This window comes from Myotis davidii, unplaced genomic scaffold, assembly GCF_000327345.1.
Source record: "Myotis davidii unplaced genomic scaffold, ASM32734v1 scaffold135, whole genome shotgun sequence".
Lineage (NCBI taxonomy): Eukaryota > Metazoa > Chordata > Mammalia > Chiroptera > Vespertilionidae > Myotis > Myotis davidii.
Window position 1 is genome coordinate 13,027,719 of NW_006289813.1, and position 24,788 is coordinate 13,052,506.

A 24,788-nucleotide genomic window follows, 5' to 3' on the forward strand; every position below is an offset into this window, starting at 1 on the left:
GCTGTGCTGGAGACACCCTTATGGGGCAGGACTTGCGTCAGTGGGGCTTTGGTGCTCACTGAGTCTGCCCGCTGAGTGTGTCGCTTATGGATGTGAAGAGTTGTAATCTGGTATGGTCTCACACTGACCACTGGGTACACTGGCTCTTGGATCTCCAAGGAGGTGCTAAGTCAGCCACTGCCTGAGGCCACCCAGCAGGAGCAACAGAGAGATCTGCAGATTCGTCCTCTTTGTTTGTGGTTTGGAGGTGCCCAGATGAGGCCCAGCTGTGAAGCAAGGCCTGTTGCTGTTGCTGAGCCTTGCGGCTTCTTTTGGAAGCTCTGGAGCTCTCTGACCCAGCTGCAGTTTGTTAGGTTTTATGCTGGGGAAGGATGGGCCATTCATATGCAAAAGCCGATGTGCACAGCTTAGGTGGGGTTGTAAATTGGGTGGGGCGGGGTCTCTGGGAATCACCAGGGCGGAGCAAACAGCAATGGCTGCCAGTCAGCTCTTCATTGGAGAGGTCCCCGAGTCTCTTCCATCTGCATCCCCCGCAGGAACAATGATCACTGCTAGCACCTCTGAGAGAAAGCCGCCCTCGTGTTCCAGCCTGATGCCAGATAGTCCAGTTTCTCCCCGAATGAGTCTGGGTCTCCAGAGTCGCGCCCAGAACTGGAGTTCAGAGCAATCTGGAGCTTGTATCTCCCTCCCGGTTGAAAAAAACAATAGTGCACCCAGTTGCCAGCCCGTTTCGTGCTCGCCTCCACAACTCCACACCACTGAACCTCCTACCAGTCTCAGTGCACTTTTTTCTTCCCTTCTAGTTGTGGAACTTCCACTCAGCCAGCTTTCCCATTGTTTTGGATGATCGATGTTTTAGCTTTTAGTTGTAGTTTTGATGTGGTTGTGAGAGGCAGCAAGTACATGTTTTTACCTATGCCCCCATTTTGGTTCTCTCCTAAACCGTTTTTTTTTTATGTTTGCTTATTTAATCCTTTTAACTGTCCTTGAAAGTAGCTATACTGATTTCCCCCATTTTACAGGTGAGGAAACTGAGGCTGAGAAGTGAAATAACTTGCCCTAAGTCCCACAATGAATGAGTAACAGAGCAGGATTTGGACCCAGGCATTCTGGTTCCAGAGAATATACCCCAAACAACTAAGGTCCCCTACCCTTTGTAGATGGTGCATCAGGATGCCAGGCCCCCACTAAACTGTTTCAAGACACCGTGACTTGGAATTTGGGTTGCGAAAATAGTTCTCTTTTGTTGCGTTTTTAAAAGGTTTTATAGAGTTAAACATACTGATTTTTTTTTTTTTTTTTAAGCATGCAATGATGCTACCTGTTTTGACCCATCATATTCGCTACCATCAATGCCTAATGCACCTGGACAAGTTGATAGGGTATACTTTCCAAGATCGTTGTCTGTTACAGGTAAGAATTACTCTCCTGTACACTCACATGATAACAGGGTAGCAGTAATTCATCTTGCAGGTTTCAGATGGAGCATTGAGTTCTCTCTTCTGGGAGATGATGACGATGTTTAGAAACCGCTCTCTCCTTTATTTTGGTTGCCCCTTTCAAACCCTTTTTCTCACCTTTTTTTTTTGAGGCTGTCCCTAAAGAAACAAACTAAAGCAAAAATTTGCCTGTCAAACCAGAGCCCCTTCTTTCAGGTTTTCCTTCTTCATGGCTCTTCTTTCTAGGTGTTGAGTACTCTAATTCTCCTCCAAAAGATGTAGACTTTAGATTTATTTTTAGAAGAGGGCTTGCACCAGGGCTGTGGAAATTGGAGGAGATAGATGGAAAGATCAGGGCTTAAAAGTCGACTGGCCCGCTAGACAGATCTCTTTCCTGTTTCCTTGGTGGATAATGTAAAGATGGCATTTCTGTGTTGAGTTTTTAAGGCTGAATTTATTTCACTGAAATTTTAGCTGGCCATGACTCACCCGAGCCATCACTTGAATTTTGGAATGAATCCTGATCATGCCAGGAATTCTTTGTCTAACTGTGGAATTCGCCAGCCCAAATATGGAGACAGAAAAGTTCATCACATGCACATGCGGAAAAAAGGTGTGTTTGGATTCTGCTCTCGCGTTTTGGCCTGTGTTCTGGCTTAAATCTCCATTGGGAATGGTTCCCTGGTGACTGTTCCATCCTCTCATTCTTCAGTGCTTCTTGCCCCATACACAATAATAATTATGTTGAGCAGAGCATTGAAATAGGGTGGATGACTTTTTTAGAAAAACTTATTCCTCCTATTTAGTGTTTTAAGTAACTAAGTTGATTAAATTTGTACACATGCAGATATTAAACTTTTTAAAGTCATATTGGGATGAGCTAGATAATTTTTTTCCAATATGTCATATCATGGCACTAGAATGCTTCTAACAGTATTTACTTGTGTATTTTTTTTTTTTAAATAGGAATTAACACCTTAATAAATATTATGTCACGCCTTGGCCAAGATGACCCAACTCCTTCAAGGTAAAGTAGATTTTTTTTATAACAGCTTTATTGCAGTATAATTCACATACTATATAATTCACCCGTTTAAAGTATACAATTCAGTAGTTTTTAGTATGTTCACAACATTGTGCAGCCATGATCATTCCTAATTTTAGAACATTTCATCACCTTTGAAGGAAACCTGGTGCCTCTTACTAGTTACTGCCCTTTCTTTCAGCCTGCTCAGCCTTGGGCAACTAGTACTTTCAATCTTTATGAATTTGTCTATTTTGGACATTTTGTATTAGTGGCAGTATATTATATGTCGTGATCCTTTGTGACTGGCTTATTTTATCTTATAGTATGTATCAGTACTTCATTTCTTATTAATATTCCATGGTATGGTTATGTCACATTTTATTTAATCATATACCAATTGATAGGCATTTGAAGTTGTTTCTACTTTTCTGTTATCATGAATGATGTTGCTATGAATATTTGTGTATAGATTTTTGTGTTGCCATATGTTTATGTGGTTTTTTTTTTTAATCCTCACCCAAGGATGTGTTTTTATTTATTTATTTATTTATTTTTAAATATATGTTTTATTGATTTTAGAGAGGAAGGGAGAGGGAGAGAGAGAGAGAAATATCAATGATGAGAGAGAATCATTGATTGGCTGCCTCCTGCACGCCCCCCACTGGGGATCGAGCCCACGACCCGGGAATGTGCCCTTGACTGGAATCGAACCCGGGACCCTTCAGTCTGCAAGCCGACACTCTATCAACTGATCCAAGCCAGCTAGGGCAAAAGGATATGTTTTTATCGATCTGAGAGAGGGAGAGAGAGAGAGAGAGAAAAAAGAGAGAACGTTGATCAATTGCCTCCCCGACAGAGAGAGAGAGAGAGAGAGAGAGAGAGAGAGAGAGAAAGAAAACATTGATCAGTTGCCTCCCCCACATGCGCAGACTGGAGATTGAGCCCACCACCTGGGTATGTGCCCTGACCAGGAATTGAACCTTCCACCTTTTGGTGTTTGGTACAATGTCCAACCAACTGATCCCCCAGTCAGGGCTGGACAGATGTTTGGTTTTTCTTGGTTATATACCTAGGGGTGGAATTGTTGGGTCATATGTAACTCTCTTTAACCTTTTAAGAAACTTCCAGACTGTTTTCCAAAATGGCTACACCATTTTCTATTCCCAACAGTAGTATATCAGGTTTCTGATTTCTTCACATTTTTCTCAACACTTGTTATTTTCTCTCTCTCTTTTTTTAATACATTTTATTGATTTTTCACAGAGAGGAAGAGAGAGGGATAGAGAGTTAGGAACATCGATGAGAGAGAAACATCGATCGCCTGCCTCTTGCACATCTCCCACTGGGGTTGTGCCTGCAACCAAGGTACATGCCCTTGGCCGGGATCGAACCTGGGACCTTTCAGTCCACCGAGCCAAACGAGTCAGGGCTTCTCTTTTTTTATTTTAACCATCCTGTCGGGTATATGTTATCTCATTGTGGTTTTGTTTGACTTTTTCTGATGCCTAATGATGTTGAACATCTTTTTCATGTGCTTATTGGCCATTTGTATTTTCTAGAGAAATACTTGTTCAGATCCTTTTCCCATTTTAAATTAGGTTACTTTTTATTATTGAGTTATAGTAATTTTTATGTATTCTAGATATAAGTCCCTTACATGACTTGCAGAATTTTTCCTCATTCTGAGGATCATCTTTTCACCCACTTGATGATGACCTTTAAAGCACAAAGTCCAATTTACTGTTTCTTTTGTTGTTTCTGCTTTTGGTGTCATATCTAAAAAACTTTGCCTAATCTAAAGTCACAGTTGATATTTTGATAGGGATTGTGTTGAATCTGTAGGTCAATTTATAAACAATTACCTCTTTTTTTCTCCTCTATTTTTTTTAATTTTTTTTTATTGCTTAAAGTAACTAAATCAGACTCCTCAAGAATAAAAGAGAGGACCCAAATAAATAAAATCAGAAATGAAAGAGGAGCAACAACGGTCCCCCGCCTTCCTGTTGTAGTTTGACAGTCTGTTCGAGGCAGCTCTGCCAACAATTACCTCTTAATAGTAAATCTTCTGATCCTCGAACATTGGGTGTCTTTATATGTATTTGTCTTTTTTAATTTCTTTCAAAAATGTTTTGTATTTTTCAGAGTATACACTTTGCATATCTTTTGCTAAATTTATTCCTAGGTATTTCATTCTTTTTGATGCTGTTATAAGTGGAATTATTTTCCTTAAGTTCATTTTCAGATTGTTCATTGCAAGTGTATAGAAATACAGTTGATTTTTATATAGTGACCTTGTATCCTGCAACTTTAATGAGCTCCTTTGTTAGCTATAATAGGTTTTTAGTGTATTCCTCATATTATATACATATACATATATATATATATGTATATATATATATGATCATATATCTGCAAATAGAGATAATTTCACTTTTTTATTTCAGTCTGTATACCTCTTGTTTTATTTTCTTAACATTGTTGCCCTGGCTAGAGCCTCCAATACAATCTATAATAATAAAAGCGTAATATGCTAATTAGACTGGACAGCCAAGCGACCTTCCAGACGTCATTCTAGATGTCCTTCCAGATGAAGCCGCAGGGGCTGAGGCAGAGGCAGTTAGGGGCAATCAGGCAGGCAAGTGAGCAGTTAGGGGTGATCAAGCAGGCAGGCAGAGTGGTTAGGGGCTATCAGGCAGGTAGGCAAGGGGTTAGGGGCCATCAGGCAGGCAGATGAGTGGTTAGGGGCGATCAGGCAGGCAGGCAGGCAGAGTGGTTAGGGGCAATGAGGCAGGCAGGCAGAGTGGTTAAGGGCGATCAGGCAGGCAGGCGAGCAGTTAGGAGCCAGCGTCCCAGATTGTGAGATTCGCAGGCCGGACTGCGAGAACTGCCCCACCCCCTGCCACATGAATTTTATGCACTGGGCCTCTAGAATTAAATAGAAGTGATGAGAGCAGTTACTTCTTTTTCCCAATCTTAAGGGGAAAGCATTCAATCTTTCATCATTGAGTCTGATATTAATTTTGGGTTTTTCTTAGATGCCCTTTTTCAGATTTAAGAAGTTCCCTTCTATTCCTAGTTGCTTAATGTTTCTATTATGATAGTGTGTTGAATTTTGTCAAATGTTTTCTCTGCATTTATTGAGATCATGTGTTTTTCCCTCCATTTATTCTACTCACATGATGAATTAGTAATTGATTTTTAGATGTTAAACTGACTTTGCTTTCCCGGGGTACATCCCACTTGATCATGGTGTATAGTCCTTTTTGTATGCTGTGAATTTAGTTTGTTAGTGTTGAGGATTCTTGTGTCTATATTCATAAAAGATACAATTCTGTAGTTTTCATTTCTTGTGATGCTTCTGTCAGGTTTCATTGTTAGAATAATACTGGCCTTACATAAGGGGTTGGAAAGTTTAAATGTTAGCTTTCCTTATTTTATTTCTTTGATTTTAAAAGATACTTTCATGTATTAATACTCGTATTTTGTGTGGCCTTGAGCCCCTGAAGAATCTGGGAAGAAAGTGGGCTAGGCCTATATAAATTCACCCCCAAAATTGAATGAAAGCAGCCCTGATTGGTTTGGCTCAGTGGATAGAGCATTGGCCTGTGGACTCAAGGGTCCTGGGTTCGATTTCGGTCAGGGGCATGTACCTTGGTTGCGGGCACATAACCAGGAAGGAGTGTGCAGGAGGCAGCTGATAGATGTTTCTAACTCTCTATCCCTCTCCCTTCCTCTCTGTAAAAAAAATCAGTAAGATATATTAAAAAATTTTTTTTGAATGAAAGCAGATGCCTAATGGCTGATGAGGCCAGGTTTAAATCTTCTTTGTCTCCTCTGCCCCAACTAGAGTTGTTGATATGTAAATTATGTCATCAGTAGTATTTTCAAGCCTCATGATTTATGTTTTCTTTTGTGCTGTTACAAAGAGATGCTTACTTATCATGGCAAAAGGAACGATATCTGAGAAACCGTGCTCTTTCTGAATTTCCCATTTTGAAAATGTTACCATCGACAGAGAATAAACACTTCCTTTTGTCCTTTGACTTCTGGCCTTTCATGCTTGTGTTGAGAGTCTTGTCCGTGATCTTTCTGCTGATAGAGAGTTGACTGGAGTTTCCGTCCAGGAAGAGCCTCCTGGCCTCCAGGGCCAGGACTGCTGCTGCTCCAATGTTGCTATCCAGCGTTCCCCAGCGGCCACAGCCCTGGGAGCAGTACTTCAGAAGCTTTACGCAAATGTAATTCAGCAGACACTGAGCCAGTGCCTTTTGAGTTTGAGGCAGTTTGTAGGTATTTTAGGTGATTCCAAGGCAAGTAAGTCCAAGCTGCACTCACCAGGAGGCCTGGCTACCTGCGGTGGGTAGAGAGTGCTATAGACATAAAGTCCTTACTACAAGGGAGACTCTGCTAGTGCTTCAGTGGAGGTCAGAGCAGAATGTACACACGAGACTGCTGTGGGGCTAAGGACAGCTCTGCTGGCTGCTTCGGGGCCACAGGTCAGTTTTGTACTGTGCATTGAATAATTGAGTTCACTTGTGATGATTTGCCCTCTCCTCGGTTTGTTTCTTAGTTTGCTATTATAAAATGAGGTGCATCTGTTCCTCAGAAGTGTTTGTATATCTTTGAAGCAAACACCATTAAACTGCAAGTGTCAGTGGTCATATCTCCTCCCAAGCAAGCCTGCTCAGAATGAAGGGAAGAGAGAGTGAGCGAGCCAGTTAAGTTGTTTGGGAAATCTGTTTTTGGCGCTGATGGCCGTGGGAAGGTGGACGAGCAGGGCAGGCCGGGGAGAGGGCCAAGAGGAAGGGCTTTCAATGGACTTCTAGTTCCCCTGAAAACTACTCCTCCCACCTGCCCACCCTGCCGTTAGTGACTGACTGGCTCTGCCAGTTCCCCTTCACACTGCAGCCAGCCAGCTCGCTGGTTCTAGAGCTTGATTCTCGTTCTTAGTGGCAACCTGCTTGAAAAGCTTTCTGGGACATCTTGTCACCCACTGAATAAGTTGGAACCTCCCCACCTGGAAGTCCCAACAGCGTGGCTTGGCCCCAGGTCACTTTTCCAGGCACATCTTCCTTATGGCTCACTACACACCAGTGAGACTGAAGTAGTTACTGTGCTGCCAAGTGTACTGTCTCCCTTCCATGAATGCCACAGTCATTGCACAGCCACCTGTGGAATGCCCCGTAACCTGGGACTTCTGCCCACAGCCTGGAGGCATCCGCTTTATGGTGCATATTCTGGTTCTCCCATGTATCATAATTATGTGATGGACTGATTGTCTATACTGTAAGCATTTCGAAGGTCTATGGTCTTACTCTTTTATTTTTCTTTTTTAAAATTTCCTTTCTTTTTGCAACTAGTGTTTTTCACTGAGCAGGGCCTCAGTAAATATGTATTAAAGGAAAGAAAGTCATTCATGATAGTACGTTTACCCAAGGTTATTTACTTCTTGGCTAGCAATAGAGGAGCTGGGGTATTAAGAAGGGTCATGGTAAAAAAATAAATAAGTAAAAAAGGGTCATGGTCAGAGCCATCAGCAGAGGTTTAAATGGCTGGTTAGCATTGTACTTAATCTGATTTGGGATCAGCTAGGATTTACAAAAAGTCATGAAGACTTAAAATTAATAGATAAAATCCTGTCTGCCTATCAAAACTACAACATAATTAACTTTTATGATGGCATCATCTCAAATGAATACGCTACCCGTAATTTTAAAAAGTGTTACTGCTTAGCCACATAAATTTCAGTTATATTTAACTTCTGCAAACAGCAATAAAATGTTACCACAGAAAGGGTCTCTGAAGGATTAGGTATTTCGTGACATTTAAGTAATCCATGTATTATCAGCAAGACCTTTGGGAAAGAGGGGCCAGAAGACGGGTGAGGGAAAAAGGAGAGAATCAAGCGGCCTTGGTTTGTTTGTTTTCATTTGATTGGTAGTGTTATTGTTAGACAGAATGTATAAGAATATATTCAACCGAAAGAGCGATACTTGTGGACTGTTTGCTAATGTCTGTGTGTTTAAGGAAATGATCATTGCAAAGTATATTTTAAATCAGTTATACACAGTATTTTGCGTTAAAAACACAGTAACAATACACATTCAATATATATGAATTCCACTGAGTGGATTTACTGACTTAAATGCTTCAGGTTAAATCCCAAAGATGTTTAATCTGGGATCCATGGCTCCAGTGAGTCTCAGGTCTAGCAGCCCCATGACCTCCCTTCCCCACAAGTTGTCCAGGTACATAGATGTAATGAATAGAAGGGATTCCTGGATTGGGTGGAAGGTTTAACGGAGCTCCAGGGCCCCTTCTAGCTCTACCCTACCAGTCACTGCTTGAGGCTTAGAAGGCGGAGTGAGAAAATGTCCATACTCTCACTCTAGCAATACCCCCTGGACTTTGCCCAAATCTAAGATGGTTTTCCATGAAGTAAATGATATCTTACAGTGATTACTGTTACAGGAGACAATTGTTTTATAAAGTGCTTTGAATTCCTCAGACCAGATGTGCTGTATAAATGTTACAGTTAATCTAGATTTCATGCCTCTGTTGATTCAGTTCTCCAAAACAAATGGAGTGTTTACTCCATTTGTAAACATCTCATGTTGGAGCTTGCTGGTATTTATAATGGGGATGATTAAGAAAGGATAAACAATGGGAGAAGAACAAAAGATTTGCTACTGTTTTAGATTTTTAAAAATTTATTTTAGAGGAAGGGAGAGAGAGAGAACGAGAGAGAGAGAGAGAGAGAGAGAGAGAGAGAGAGAACGAGAGAGAGAGGAGAGAGATTGAGAGAGAGATTACTAGTATATGAGAGAGGAACATTGGTTGCCTCCCACATGCCCCCCCAGGGATCCAAACAAGGTAGGGTGTTCTCATATTAAAAGAGCTAACCCTCATGTGTTCTTTCTTTGAGGGGAGAGGGAGCGGATGTAAATGCATGCTATTTTCAGTGATTTTAAAAATTTCCTATAGGATTAACCACAATGAGCGGTTGGAGTTCCTGGGTGATGCTGTCGTTGAGTTTCTGACCAGGTAAGGCGGCTCTTCTTCTCTTCCCCATTAGTTGCATGCTTGATACATTGCCTTCTTTGTAATTAGCCAAAGAAGCCATTGTGTTCTGTCCCTGCTGTGGGGCTTACCAGCCCCAGGCCTGTGGCTCCTGCCCTGAGAACTTGCCCTTGCTGATGCTGCAGTGAGCAAGATTACAAGGTGGAAGGCGCGCTTCTCTGTCCCGTCAGGTTTATGTTCAAGTTGCCACAGCCACAGAGATCAGCTGGCCTTGGTCTAGATGCTTCAGAGGTTATATTCAATTTGTAAAGAAAGGGATGATATTTTAAAATGTCATTTCATTTTCTAGGATTTGTCTTTGATCCCTTTCTCACTCTTTCTGATCTCAAGGGAAGTAAAGCTTACAAGTAATTTTAATGTTGAGATTTGGGGATGTGTGTGTTTTCTCCCCAGAAGTGTTTTAGGGACCTTATTTTGGAGGTAGGGGTAGGAAAGTGTGTTTTGTTTTTTCATAGATAATTTCTCTTTTAAAGAGCGGTAACACATGCTTTTCTTAGAACTATATTGAGCTATTTTTTATTCTCTTTAGGTCATTTCTTTTCCCAAGAAAGATACACTGAGCCCAAGGGGCTGCTGTCTAAGCCTGCTTTCCCTGGACACGTAGGACTAGCCAGGCTCAGTGGGTCTAAAACCCGGTGTGAGATTGAGGAGAGAACAGTTGCTGTTGTGTCCAAACGGGTGTTCCACATGCTCCTCCCGGTTCCTGCGTTTCCTAACCAGCCCGTTGGCTCGCTCTTAGGGCATAGCAGCCACCTGTGCCCACCTCAGTTTGTTCCTGTCCATCCTCGTGAAGAACATGCCTCCGCTGCTGTCCTGCCTGGGGCTGCCCAGGCTTCTCTCTTGAGGGGCTGCCCAAAGCCTAACCCAAGAAAAGCACTGTTTTTGGGCCCACTTGTGAGTGTCACATGGGTTTGCTCTTAGCCACGTGTGACATTGTTCAGGTCTTTGTTGTCATCAGATTCCCGAGGAACCTTTTAACAGAAATAACTGTGAAAACCTGAGTGAATGGCGCTGTTCGGGTTCCAGCACATGCAGATGTACTGTGCTTTCTGTTAAACTTTCAAACCCTCCAGTTTAGTTCAGTTCTGCACAGTGTCTCCTGTGCAGATTCTTTACCTGGCCAACTTTTGTGGTTTGGAGCCACAGACAGAATGGTGTGATGCATATTTATATATATGTGTTTTTTAAAATTTTTTTTTTTGCAGTGTCCACTTGTACTATTTGTTTCCCAGTCTGGAGGAAGGAGGGTTAGCAACTTACCGGACTGCCATCGTCCAGAATCAACACCTCGCCATGCTAGCCAAGGTGTGTCCGACCTCTGAGCCTGGCCTGGAGCCTGGCGTCCTCCTCCTCAGACTGTGCATAGTTTTGGATTTGAATCAGTACCTCTTTGGCGTGTGTTAGGGCTTAGTATTTTATAGACCAGGAAAGATTTTTTTGTTTGGGTTTTAAGGATTCGGCCTTATTAGTTTGGTTACCTTTGTGAGTTTCTCCAGCAGCTAATGAACTCCACGGTGAGGTAACTTGATAACAGAAGGGGAAAAAATTGACAGATGTGCAGGAACAGAGTTAAACATTTGGGGAAAAGGAACATGAGAGCAGAGCGAAAGACTTGAATTTTTAAATAATTTTCCTTTGTGTAATATTTCTGTATTATATTTTTTATTTACTTTAACAAGTGAATTATAGCTTTGAATAGAATACTCCAGACCATTTATATCCATAGGGGATACTTTACCTGGATCTTTGAGAATCCCCCGAAATTACAAATCTCATTAATTAAGATTTAGGGTTTAGGCCAGTGATGGCGAACCTATGACACGCGTGTCAGAGTGACACGTGAACTCATTTTTTTGGTTGATTTTTCTTTGTTAAATGGCATTTAAATATATAAAATAAATATCAAAAATATAAATCTTTGTCTTACTATGGTTGCAACTATCAAAAAATTTCTATACGTGACACGGCACCAGAGTTAAGTTAGGGTTTTTCAAAATGCTGACACGCCGAGCTCAAAAGGTTCGCCATCACTGGTTTAGGCTGTCCAGCCAGCCTCCTTTACTGAGCCGAGTGACTAACAGAACCTTTTTTTTTTTTAAATTTATCTTTATTCTTGAAAGTGTTACAGATGTCCCTCTTACTTCCCTCATTGGCCCCTTACAGCCTGCCCTTCCCCCCTCCCCCCTGCCTCAGGCCTTCACCACACTATTGTCCATGGCTTATTCATATATGCATATAAGTCTTTGGTTAATCTCTTCCCACCTACCAGAACCTTTTTTTCAACTTAGATTCAGGGCAGGCATGTAGCTTCATTATCTCATTTGATGTTCCTATCTCTGTGCAGTGTCTCATCATAGTAGATCATAACAGACAGAACATGCACTTGCATTGGCCGTAAGGTTCCGGCCCACACCCCTCCTCTTACAACTGGGGTCCCCGGACGGAGTGTCGGTCTCTTCCCCAGGCCTCTGCTTTCTCATCTGCACAAGGGAGATGGCATCAGCACCTGGCATGCAGAGTAGCTGTGAGAACTGCATGACATTGTCATTTGAATACTAATGATTGTGTTTGTACGGGGCTCAGCCCAATGCCTGTTCATCCTAGCACTCACCCACACATGTAAGGGAGTTAGAAGGAGTTCATTGTTTCTGTGGCTGCCACTGTTCTCATTAGAAATCATTACATTTTATAGACCTGTGGGTTTATTCTATAGCAGGGGCGACGGTGGCCCTCCAATCCCCAGCTGATGATCCACTGAAAAGCTTTTGTGAGTTTACCTTAATTTTTGCCTTAACTAATTTTTATTGTTTTCTTCATTTCGATATGAATGATGGAATTTGATAGAAATGACTATGTAAAATCCATTCTAGTTTTATGACTGACAAGGCATTAATTACATTCAAATTGTGGTTAATTTTATCCCCTGCTTTTTGTGCAGCAAGAATGCATTGCTGTGTTTTCTGTGGCAGCGTCATCATCATAGTTACAGGTAGACTTTGACCCAGCTTTAGTGGCATCTGAGAATAGAAATAATGATGCCTCGAAGAGAAAGTATAGGCAACAGGTGTGCTAACTTGGGCTTAGCAGCCTCACAATGCACAGAATTCCTCAACTCTAAGTAAAACTGCTTCAGTGTTTAGTTGATTATATTGTCGAGCTGCTTCCTGGTCCACCTTAATGTCCACTGGAAATACATGCTAATAAATAGATTGTCACCCTTCCTCCATTGTTTTCTTTCCAGTTTCAGATATAATGAAATTGCATAAGTATTTTTCAAATAATTTTAGGGAGGATATTTACAAAGTATGGGAAGGTGCCATATCAGGAAAACAGAAATAGTCATGTAACACATTGGGTGCTTTACAAAGAGAGGTGGCCAGTTTTTCCCTTCAGGAATTTCGATGTGATCTTCTTCCACACGAACTTCCAATGTTCCCATAGCACACAACACCCGTCTGCTCCTGCAGAAGGCAGTGGTGGTCTTGCTCTCCTGTCTGTTCCAGTGGATCTTGACCATTTGGGAGGCGGGGACTGGATGGAGGATTGCTGACCTAGAGAATTTAGTGAAAGCTCTAAGTCAACTCTTCAGACAGATGAACATTTTCACACATGCAAGTTGAACAGTACTCCTCTTTAGAAGTTTCACTAATGCCTGCATGAAAAAAATAAGGATATAGAGCAGGGATTATGAAAAGTTGGAAAATTCGTAGGATTCCAAAATAGTTGTTTCTAATATAAAATATGGCTTGCAGTCTGTTCTCAAGCAGGGCTCCAGAGATGGCAAACAATTGAGTTTTCCCAGTGAAGTTGTGAAACAGATCAAATTTACATATTTTGGTATAAACTCTTCCACTTGGGGATCAATGTTTTTAAGTGGTGTTTTCTGCTGTTGCATTTGTGGTAGTCAATACTCTCATTTGAGTTTATTTTATACTCATGAATTCCTAACAGTACAAAATACTGGTAGCATATGTGTCTTGTTTTTATTGTCTCTGTCTTTTTCCAACATAGTGGATATGGATATTTTTACATATGCTGGTATACTGAGATATACAAAATCTGAATCTTTCATCTGAGACTCATACTGTCCTAGGTTGTTCATTGACTTGAGTCTTGTTCCATATCACATGGCATGTTATTGTTTAGTAAGTATTTATTGAATTGAATTACATGGTAATGGAAACAGATTAAGTGCATCCTTATGGAATGCTGCATCTCCTTTTATGGAAAGAATTAATTTCTACTAATTCAATCTCAGGAGTTTTATTTAAAAAGTACATTCTCTGTCTAGTTCTAACAGGGCTTGAATTGATTTGTATATTATAATACAACAGGATAAGAAATAAGTAGGTACTGAACTCAAAGTAAAGAGAAAATATGGATAAGAATAAAATGAAGCCAGAGGTAGAGTTTAATATACACAGATGTATTCATAAGTCCTACACAATTTGTAGGATTGGGCCACAAATTTGGCTTTATACTTTTCTAAGGTCAAGTAAAAAGGGAAACATAATTTATTACAAACAATATTCCCAGAGCCCTTAAAATAAATTCAACCCATTGCCGAGAGGATCTCACTGAGCCTTCAAAAAGGTAAGTATAGAGACCTCATGAAGGGGACACAGGTACAAAGATATAGGGACTGCCAAATCCGTACCAAAATCAAAAGAAAGGATATTGAGATGTAAGGCATTTTGAAGTCTTCTGAGGGTCCTCATTTATTTTGCCACATAAAGTCTAATCTACCAGCATTATAAGCACCGCATATCCCTGGGACCAAAGAGATTAACTTTGGGTTGGGTTTGTGTCTCCCTGGACATATCGGGTGAACCCAAGAGCCCATGGTCTTTTAGCAAAGTATTTTTCCAGCTTGAACTAGTGCTCGGCCTGAACTTGGAATAGGGTTTATAGAAAGAAGCCTCTTGGGGAAAAGTCAAGGTTTGTCAGATCTGAGCCATAGGTAAGGATTCCTGATGAATAGTAGACGCAGCTTTCTTTCTATACTGACGTGGGGCAATTAATTTTTTACCTTTACCCCTAGGAATGTTGAGTTATTACAGTTTGATTTTGCCAAATTCTTTTCTTTTTGTCATTTTTGAATTTTACAGAAACTTGAACTGGATCGATTTATGCTTTATGCCCATGGACCCGACCTTTGCAGAGAATCAGACCTTCGACATGCAATGGCTAATTGTTTTGAAGCATTAATAGGTAACGTCTTTTTTTATAATCTAGTTTCTTGAATGTCTGAAATGTCTGGAGAGCACATAAAATTCATTGTGGAGACTTGGGACAGAATGGCTTTTCCCCGAAGCACCTGAGGCCCTTAGTATAACTCCCCCTCATCGTGCTGTCGTTTTGTGGTTCCTCCGGGGAAGTCATGCTTTCTTCCCTGCATTCCCGGTGCCTGGGATGGCCTGTTGTCATGTACATGCTTAGATGTGTACACTGAGTTGAACTGAAGTGAATTAATATGGAGATGGATTGCTTTCCAGATTTGGTTCAGAATCACATCCATAAATGAACAGTAACTCAGTTGCTGGCGAGGCCCTAATATTATTTGCGATCACATTTTAAACTATTTACAAGATTTCTCGGACTTAAACATCTTGAAAACATGGCATTTGTTAAAACCCCAGGGCTTGAGTCTCTACAGCTATTATTTATTCTCTTGAAGCAAGACTGATGCAGACACTCTACTTCCCCGCTTTCCTTTTTACTGTAACCAAAGTACAGTCAGTCATTGCTACAGGAAAGTTGTGAAGCATTAATTAGCTGGTGATTGCAAGTATGCTTTACAATGAAACGTTACAGTAGATTGACAACTTCTTGGGTTTTTTTTAGATGAATGATTGAATACGTTTTATTTTTCAAAGGCCTTTGTACTGCCTTATCAATTTTGCCCTCTTCCTTTGAAAATGCATATAAAAGCTTATAGTTTTGTGCTGATGATGGTGGCAAGGGAATGCTTAATCATTATCCAGTCTTCTCACAGCTATGTCTTTTTTGCACAAATGTATCCTATTTTCAGGGTTTGTCGGGTGGAATTACTGTTCCCTGTATACATAATATTTTTGACAATGTTAGAGCTGGCTCCAGAACCAGGCAGACATGGTTCAAGTTCTTCTTGCATTGTTTCCCACCTTTGTGTCTTCACCAAGTTACTGAATCTTTTCAAGCTCCAGTTTCCTCATCTATGATGTGGAGATGGTGTTACTTACCTCACAGAGTTATTGTAAGGATCTTAATATCCATTCCTGGCTGCATCCAACCCACAGCAAAGTTGCATTCAACCTACCCCAAATCACCTACTATGAGCCCAAATCCTGTAATTCTTTTAAAAATATTTATCATTCTTGTTGAAAGTATTACACATGTCCCCCTTTTTTGGTAACACCCTCTTACTGAGGCTCCCATGAAAGTGTAGATAAGCATGTGAAAATGGTTTGCACAGTGCCCAGGGCAGAAGTGCCCCAAAACCCTTCCATGTAAAAATCTATTCTCAATACAAGACAGTTATTAGGAATCTTACTCTTTAATGGTCTGGAGATTTTTTTTTTTCCAACAGGCTAAAAACATGCTTTGTTATTCCGGCAAATCTGGTGTTCATACACTGTACACTTCCAGTTAGGGTAAAACGGAGAGAGTGCGTCTGATACTGATTTGAAATCCGTTGTTAAAATATAAATAGAGATAGTTCCAGGTCTCCACAAATGCTGGTTTCAGTCCAGATCCGTTTGCCTGGCAATGGAGTCACTTAGATCCAAGCCCGTCTTCCCTGCTCCTTGTCGTCCCCCTGAGATCAGAGATCTGGCAGGGTCTGGCCTGCCAGTAGGATCATTACTGTTATTGTTATTATTATTACTGTAAATATCAATAGATAATTAATGCATTTAGTCATCAAAAGCTCTAATGACTAAGTGTCTCAGTATTTTACATGAAAATGTAAATTTTACATGATGACAGATATAAAAATATGATTTCAAGAATATATGGCTACCCTACTCCAGAGTTATTTGATACGCAATTAAAATGTTACTATAGTACTTCCTGGTAATGATTAATGGTAAATGTGTGTATGGTGCTTAATTATTTAAAAACTTGTAAATAACTATTTTAAATTAAAAATAGAGGTTGTCCTGGTTTTTATTTGCAGAAAGATTCATTGATCTGAACTCAGGTTTTATTGTGGTCTGAAACAAAAACTATAAATATAGAAAATAAAACATAACATTTTTTGTAAAGTCAAGTTTTTGTATGTACCTTTTATGATAGTTCGTATTTGTCCTCTTTTACTTATAATATTAGATTTTAGTCAATTGAATTTTGTATTTCATTCTCATTTTTAACACAAAGCATAGCCGAAAGCGGAAAAATGCTACTTTTAAGCAATGGCTTCTGATCTTGTCGGTTATTTCTGTGAGTGGGTTCTGGCTTGTCTTTTTGCTTTTTATAGAGATATGTAATTTTCTGTGAATATTAATGCAGCCTTCCTATGGGCATTCTCTTCCTTTTATCTAGGAGCTGTTTACTTGGAGGGAAGCCTGGAGGAAGCCAAACAGTTATTTGGACGCTTACTCTTTAATGATCCGGTATTTATCTCGACTCATTAGATTTTTCTCAGTTATATATCATTACAGAAAATTTTATATCAATTAGTCTTTGTGTTTTAAAGAGGGTGTAGAAGTAAGTACCAAAAATAGTTTATTCTCTCTGTTGCAGATGGGAGAGGGTCTGTGGACATTTACATGAGGAGTTTGTCTTCTGTGTTTATTTTGAAGTGTCTTGGAGTTAATTATGATTTTCTGTTTCATCATCGTTGAGTACCTACCCCATGCAGGCTTAGTTGAAGCTCTAGCCTTTTGGCTTTTCTGTTTATGTTTTGTTATCATGTAAATTATGTAGACTAGATAAATGTATATTTAAGAAAGTCAGTTCATAGAGAGTTTCTGATAGGACTCTGAATAAAGAGTATGGAAGTACTTTTTAAAAAAAGTAAATTATAGTTTAAGAAAAATGATAGATTCTGAAATAGTGTCTGTTGTTACTAAAGTATTAAGCTATGAATATTGCTAGAGCTACCTTTTTAATCCTGCATGTAATAGAGCATACTGGATGCTTTCTGTACCAAAACAAGTCAATTTAACATTTAAAGGGAGAGGCAGCTCTGTATTCCAAATTGAAATGTCATTATAATTGAATGAAATTGCCTTCATGGAGCAATAAAGAACATAGGAAGCCAGTGTTTTAAGCTTTTGTGCAACCTTCAGCTTAAGTGGCTGTCAGATGTTATTACTGTATTACTTAGGGTAGTTAAAAAAAAAAAGAATCAATAGTTTTGAAATATGGGACCTGGACGCTATTCCTATTTGAAGATATGATTTTTTTAAAATCTGTTTTTATAGATATGTGATGATTTTATATGTTTGAATTTCCTTCTGATGGGAAAATTATCTACAGATGTCCCATGTTCCCCGTTTTGTCCTGCACCCATAAACAAGTGTGCATCTTGATTTATGTCCATAGCAGACCAAATACATTTGAAGTCCTTTTCTCAAATATGAAAATATCTTTGCTCTGGCCTTTCTCTTTTGTTGGCAATTTCAGCCACCTCTGTATTTTGTTTCCTCCCTCCAGCCTCACGCCTGTGTGCCTCCTCACTCCTTAAACTCCTCCCTGCCCCCACCTACTCCCTGCCCCTTTTTCCCGTCTTACCTGCATTCCCCATCCACTCCATTCCCGTTTTCCTGAATTAAATGCAGCTTTACACCTTGTGTGCTTAATTGCATCAGTTTTGTTTAGATTTCTTTCCCCCTTTAAACTGCTTCTCTCCCCCTCGTCTACTTAGCAAGCTTATCTTCTCTTTCCAGTACTCAGTGCAGTGCTGGCGTGTGCAGTGTGTAATAAATATTTGTTAAAGAAATGAAAGGAATAAGTAACAAAATGAAAAAGCAGAGTCTGAACATTATCTTACAGACGGTACGGCTGAGATTCCGAAGGCCTCCTCGTGCGCCTTTTATGACACAGACCAGGGCTCAGTAGTACATGGTCTTCCCACCTCAGCATGTTCAGGTGCTCACACCCGAGCATTCTGACTCATTTGGCATCTGCATATTGGTTTACATCTATTAGTTGTAGTATGTGAGAGACGATGGTGAACCTTTGTATTTTATTAATTGATTGATTGATTGAGTAATGGTATTGTGAAAGTCTAATCGGCCCACAACAGCCAGGGACAGACCTGTACACCGACAAAGTCTGAAATATTGACTCCACGCGAGGAGGGCGGGCGCTCACAGAGGGAGGCGGCCGTCCGTGCTGCACTGGGCTGGTGCCCCCTGAGGCTGAGGCGGGTCAGGGAGCAGGGGTCCGTTCTTGGTTGGCGGCCTTGTCAGAGGCCGGCTTAGAAGAAGCAAGGGATTACTTTGGGGTTGGGTACTGTCAAGAGGACAGTTTAGCAATTGAGTGTCGCCAGTAATCTTTATTTAGGGGGTGAGATGAGGCCCAGTAGGTCAGAGGGCAGCACTGGCAGGAAGGCAGTAGCCCCCGAAAGAGGGGTGGTCTGGCGTTTTACAGCTGCTGCCGGGCCTGGAAGGAAACGTGGCTCACCTTGCAGCTGGCCTTCTCTGTGTCGTCCTCCAGCCTGTCATAGCAGGGCTGTTTTCTCTCTCAGCCTGAACTGATGGTTACTCTCTTAGCCCAGTTTTTGTTGGTTTTGTGTTTTCCGGTGTGTGTAACTCTTCCCAGTTTACCCAAACATTCAGAGCCGTTCTTTGAATTTGATCATCCCACTGGCCCTCTTAGAAAGATAGGGGGCGATGACCGTAAACTTTCCGGTTCTCGCTCTCCCATCCTCCTTTGTCTCTACACATCTGTCCCAGTTTCTAGGAACTAGAAAAACTGTCTTCAACAATTGCCGCTGGGCAGATTTATATACATTTCATAGACACCTCATTTCAACAGGTTCAGGGAATGAATTCATCATCTTAGCCCCAAAACATCCTTCTCCTCCTTTATTTTTATGATCTAAACCAGAAACCTTAGGATCTCCTTCTACCCTGAAGCTTTTTTCTCTCTGTCTCCATTCAGTTCAGACTCCTCTCAGTTCTGTTCCTAATATCTCTTCAATTGGTTCACTCTTGGCCGTCGTGCTGCTCTGGGGTTTGTCCTCATTGCTCACCTGAACATTGAACTGCCTGTCATCCCCACACGCCAGGCCATCGTTCATGCCGCATTCAGTGGTGTCTTCTTTTTAATGCCTTGCCTGCCCAAGTCTGTACTACACAGCATGGCATTGAATAGTTCTCATAATTCGACTCCCACCTACTTTTTCAGTCTCCTTGCTTTTTACTCCCTCTGTGCCATTCTAGGAATTACCTTTGTTTAATGTTAATTTAAAAATTTTATCTTGAGATTGTTGAAAATATTACAGATGCCCCTCTTTTCCCCCATTGATCCCCTCCAACCCCCCTCCCCCCACCCTCAATTTTAAATTTTTTTAAAGAGTGATTTTATGTTCACAGTAAAATTGAGAGTAAGGCACTGAAATTCACCATATATTCTTTGCCCCCACACATACATAGCCTCCCCCATTTTATCAAGATCCCCACCAGAGTGGTACATTTGTTAGTCAGGGAACATTGACACATAATCCTGCAAACTCCATTCATAGTTCACATTAGGGTTCACTCTTGGTGTTCTACATTCTGTGGGTTTTGACAAATGTACAGTGACAGGTATCCTTCATTGTAGTGTTATACAGACTGTTTTCACTGTCCTAAAATCCTCTGTGCTCTGCCGATTAGGAGTGACCTTTTTGGGCCTGTATACTTGGAGACTTATTTGTGCATTTATGGTGCCCTGGTTCTAATTCCCTCCCTCTGCTACTTGATTCCTCATGTTCTTCTGGATACATCTGAAGAGTCACCTTCTCTGAGGCTTTGTTTGACACCCTCAGGCAGCGTTTTCCTAGCACTTAGTGTATATCCCTGTTATAGAACTTACTTAGTGTATATCCCTGTTATAGAACTTATCAGGGTTTATTAAATTGTACATATTTACCTTTATTCTTCTCCACCAGGCTTCTTTGAGGACAGGGATTGTGTCTTATTTTAATAAGCTAATATATGATAGCTATTCAATAAAAATGTACACAAATAGATGTCCCAAGAGTCAGTGAACATTTTCCAGGAGAGCAAACTGAAGGTAGAGGCTTTGCCTAAAAGTTGATGAAGGATAGAACTGGGATTCCAATCTGGACCTTTTCCCTGACACCCAGGTGCAGCAGAACCTCGTCTCCGGGTGCAGAGAGGATGAAAGGAGACGGACACAGTGGAAATAGTCTTGTTCTGAGTGAGGTGTTATGCTGTTACACCGAACGAGCCATCAAATAGAAACAGTGTTTTTGAGTGTAAAACACATAGGAGAAAGGAGGAAGATGAATCAGGAAGTCTAAGAATTTTGAGCTTCGGAAACGGGAGGTAGTCCGAAGAGAAAGCTGTTCATTGTTGCGGTTTAATGCTTCTTGGCAGTAGCATTTTCTTTGCCAGCACTGGGTTGTGCTTTGATTTAATGCTCATGAGGCATCAGAGAGATTAAGCAATGGCCAACGTGGCATCAGGGTGGCACCCAGGCTGCCTGCCTCCAGAACTGGCAGGCTTCCCTAACACCATACTCCCTGGTTAAGGAAAGGTGGAAGGTGATTATTTGGTCATTTGGGTGTGAGGTGAAAGATGCTCATTACGGCACTTGTAGCCTGGATGAGAGGTCAGAACTGCAGCAGAGATGAACGAGGCATCCAGATGGAGGAGGTGGCTGAAGTGGGAGTAGAGAGCTCTCTGGAGGGAGTGATGAAACCTGCAGGGAGGCTGAGGGCTGGTGGATGTTCCTTTGGGTGTGGGAGGAGGAAGAGAAGCTCTGAGAGAACAGGAGAAAGTTGCAAGAAGGGAATGGCATTCAGTATAATTCATGCCACCGAGAATTCAAGGGAAAGTTTGGTTGTTTAGTTGGTTAAGAGAAGTCCTTTAAAATGCCTTAAAAGAATAGTTTGATGTTTAAGGTTTTGTGTTTTTTTTTTTAACACTGGCAAAAACCCCCACCCCAAATGTATTTTATTAAGATGCAAGTTGAACAAAAGTATGAGGTATTTTTTCCCCCTTGTCATCATGTGTCACGAGTGATAGTAAATTTTCTATACTTCACCCCATCCTTAAATTTTTGAAAAATATTTTTCCCTCTTAAAAAAACCCTCTCATTATTTATTTCAAAAACCTAACGTCAAGGCCAGGAAGTAGATTCAGCCAGAGCTTCCCTAGGGTCTAAAACGGCAAGAAAACCACTTTGATCCTGAGGAAGTTCTGATTATAACTCTCTCTAGGTTTAAGTCAGTGGCTTAAATAATACACTGGGCTTTTCCACAAAATTCATTCATTCCCATTTTTTAGGTAAACATTTGTAGTGACACCCAGTACAAGTGTGGCCTTATCGACCTCAGAGTTTAGGAACTAGATGTGGGATGTCTTCACTCTGTCTTTAAGCAGCTCATATGATAATGAACGACTACCTAAAATTAGGGACATTTGAATGAGTTTTGGTTACAAAAGGCACAGCTGATGCACATTTCTGGGGAATGGTAAACTAAAAATAGGATGAAAGTAGCACTTTACCCAGTGGTATTAGGTTAAGCAAACATGTAACTTAGTTTTAAAAGGTGTCTTTCACTCCTGGGGATGGGGTGGCTCTTTGCCGCCCATACTTAATAGGCTAATTGGAGTCACTATAGGCAGTTTGAGTGGTGAGTACACTTAGAAAAAATTAGTTGCTAGCACTATTGAATTTTCAATAAGTGGAGTCAGCATCTGAAACAGTTCAGGATTCCACGTAACGGCGTTTTATTTAGTACTCTAGAGCGTGTTAAATGGCTCCCTTGAGCACTAAAGGCATCACTCCATTTTCCAGGACCTGCGAGAAGTCTGGCTCAATTATCCTCTCCACCCACTCCAGGTAAGTGTGGCCTCTGCTCTGCAGTGAGCCTTATAGCTCCTGGTATTCATGTTACTTTAGTTTGCTTTTTTTTTTTTTTTTTTTTTTTCCTGTCCTGCTTTTATCCTTAGATTCCCTTCAGTTTCATTATGACTTTAAGCTGGGGTGTCAGAACTGGAAAACTTCAGAACAGATAGTGAAATGAACCCATACATTGCATTTTCATGGTCTGGGGTGGGGTGGGTCTGGGATGTGTCTTCCCACCTACTTTTGCCAGGAATGACTATTTGTGTGGTTGAGATCTGCTTCCCCCAAAAAGCGATATTCAAAGCTTATGCTGACTGCAGTATAGCTACATGCCTGCTGTTAAAGAGAAACTATGCAAGCACGTCTGGGCTTATCACAAAGTAGAACAAAAATTAACATTGTTGACTTGTAACCTAATTTGGACCTTAGAAATTGAAGGCTTTGATTCAGATTGCATAAAACATATTATAAATTAAAACTTTAGTACAGTGTGAAAACTTATTACTCAGATTTTAGAATTTAAAAGATCCACACATTGTGACATCCTTTTCCCCAGTTGGTTTAAAAGTTCTTACTATTCTTTGTTTAATTTCCATTTTACTTTGGAGATATACATATATGTGTACATATGTATACATATATACATGTTACATATGCATATATGCATATTGTGTATATAATAAAAATAATCGTTAGTGACTGAACTCTCATGAGAGCCTTTAAAGAAATAAATGGCATTAATTCAAAGTACTTTAGAAATATTTCCTTAGTATGAAATTGCCCAAAGTTGTTGGAGATGTTCATTTCAATTACACTTTCATAGTTGCTCTCTGCCAGTTGTCAAAAGCTCATTATTACGTTGAGCACCAGCCTGGTGACATAATCCTCTCCATTGCAAGCCAAATCCAGTTTCAGTGATGCTCATTTGCCAAAATAGGATGGTCCCTAGAAGACACACAGCAGTCAAGTTACTCTAATGCAGTGGTTCTCAAAGGGCAGTACCCAGACCAGCAGGGAACTTATCAGAAAGGCCAGTTCTTGGTCCTCACCCCAGTCCACTGAATCAGAAACTCAGGGCATTTAACAAGCCCTGCAAGGTTCTGCTGAACACTAAAGTTTAAGAACCTCTGCTTTACTAGATACACATATTCTCTACCAGCAATTCTTCAGCGGGCCTCCTCCATGGAGAGTTAGTTTAATGCTTGGGATTTTGAACTATCTGTGTACAGTACTTGGCCTTGAAATTTGATAGAAAATTGGAAAATATTATTTGAACCCTCTTTAAATATTAGGTTTGTTTGCCATTCTAAAGGATGAGAGAGAAGCCTTCCATGTTCATTGGCCTTTCAGAAATTTCCAGCCAGGGGAGGAGGAATTTGCAAAACACTCTTCTAGAACTGGTAATTACTCTTGCAACCCAAAACTCTACGTGATTTTTACTTATCTCTCTTTCCCTGTATCTGCAAGAGCCAAATACTGATCGACAACTTATTGAGACTTCTCCAGTCCTACAGAAACTTACCGAGTTTGAGGAAGCAATTGGAGTAATTTTTACTCATGTTCGGCTTCTGGCAAGAGCATTCACGTTGAGAACTGTGGGATTTAACCATCTGACCCTGTGAGTTAAAAGTACCCATGTCATACCATTGTGACCATTTAAACTGACAGTCCCAAACCATTGGGACTTCATCCGTATTTCTAGGAAATTGTGAGATGGATCCTAGCCAGACAGTGGCGTGGACCAGGGGATATGCTCCAATCCGGTTACTTTTGGTTTCATGTCATGCATCTGATTTTTCCATTAAGTGTAAGAGAAGTGTGCAGGGAGTAAACATTTTTTCTGTAAAGGAACAGATTAATTAAATATTTGGGGCTTTAGAGGCCATGTGCTCTCTGTCTCGGTGATTCGATTCTGCCATAGTAGCATAAAAGCAGCCATAGAAAAAATACAAATGGATGAACATGCTGGGTCTCAGTTTAACTTTATTTACAGAAACAGACTATGGGCTGAATTAGGCCCTCCAACCCTTGCTCTACATGAGTGATTTAAAGATGAGCTAGTATAATAAAGAGCATAACCAAAATGTTATTTCTTTGCATGCTGTTTTATATTCAATTTTTTGTCAAATCAAATATTCGCAACTCTCTTTAAACTGTAAAGATTAAAGAATCTTGTCATAGCTTTTTTAGCATTCTTAAACTAGATTCCAGATTTGATTAATGGAGTATATACAGGG

At 40.6% G+C, this 24,788-nt stretch overlaps 1 protein-coding gene across 6 annotated transcripts in view; it reads left to right on the forward strand.

The window, feature by feature from the left end:
• DROSHA (drosha ribonuclease III) overlaps positions 1 to 24,788 on the forward strand; it is a 107,315-nt gene that overhangs the window by 62,671 nt on the left and 19,856 nt on the right. For all 6 annotated transcript variants that reach the window (XM_015563104.1, XM_006762475.2, XM_015563107.1 and 3 more), the window contains 9 exons: positions 1,306 to 1,413; positions 1,914 to 2,052; positions 2,406 to 2,466; positions 9,448 to 9,507; positions 10,749 to 10,848; positions 14,652 to 14,754; positions 17,065 to 17,135; positions 22,501 to 22,545; positions 24,012 to 24,169. In XM_015563104.1, coding sequence (XP_015418590.1) covers positions 1,306 to 1,413; positions 1,914 to 2,052; positions 2,406 to 2,466; positions 9,448 to 9,507; positions 10,749 to 10,848; positions 14,652 to 14,754; positions 17,065 to 17,135; positions 22,501 to 22,545; positions 24,012 to 24,169 — 845 coding nt within the window. The remainder of the gene's footprint in view (positions 1 to 1,305; positions 1,414 to 1,913; positions 2,053 to 2,405; positions 2,467 to 9,447; positions 9,508 to 10,748; positions 10,849 to 14,651; positions 14,755 to 17,064; positions 17,136 to 22,500; positions 22,546 to 24,011; positions 24,170 to 24,788) is intronic.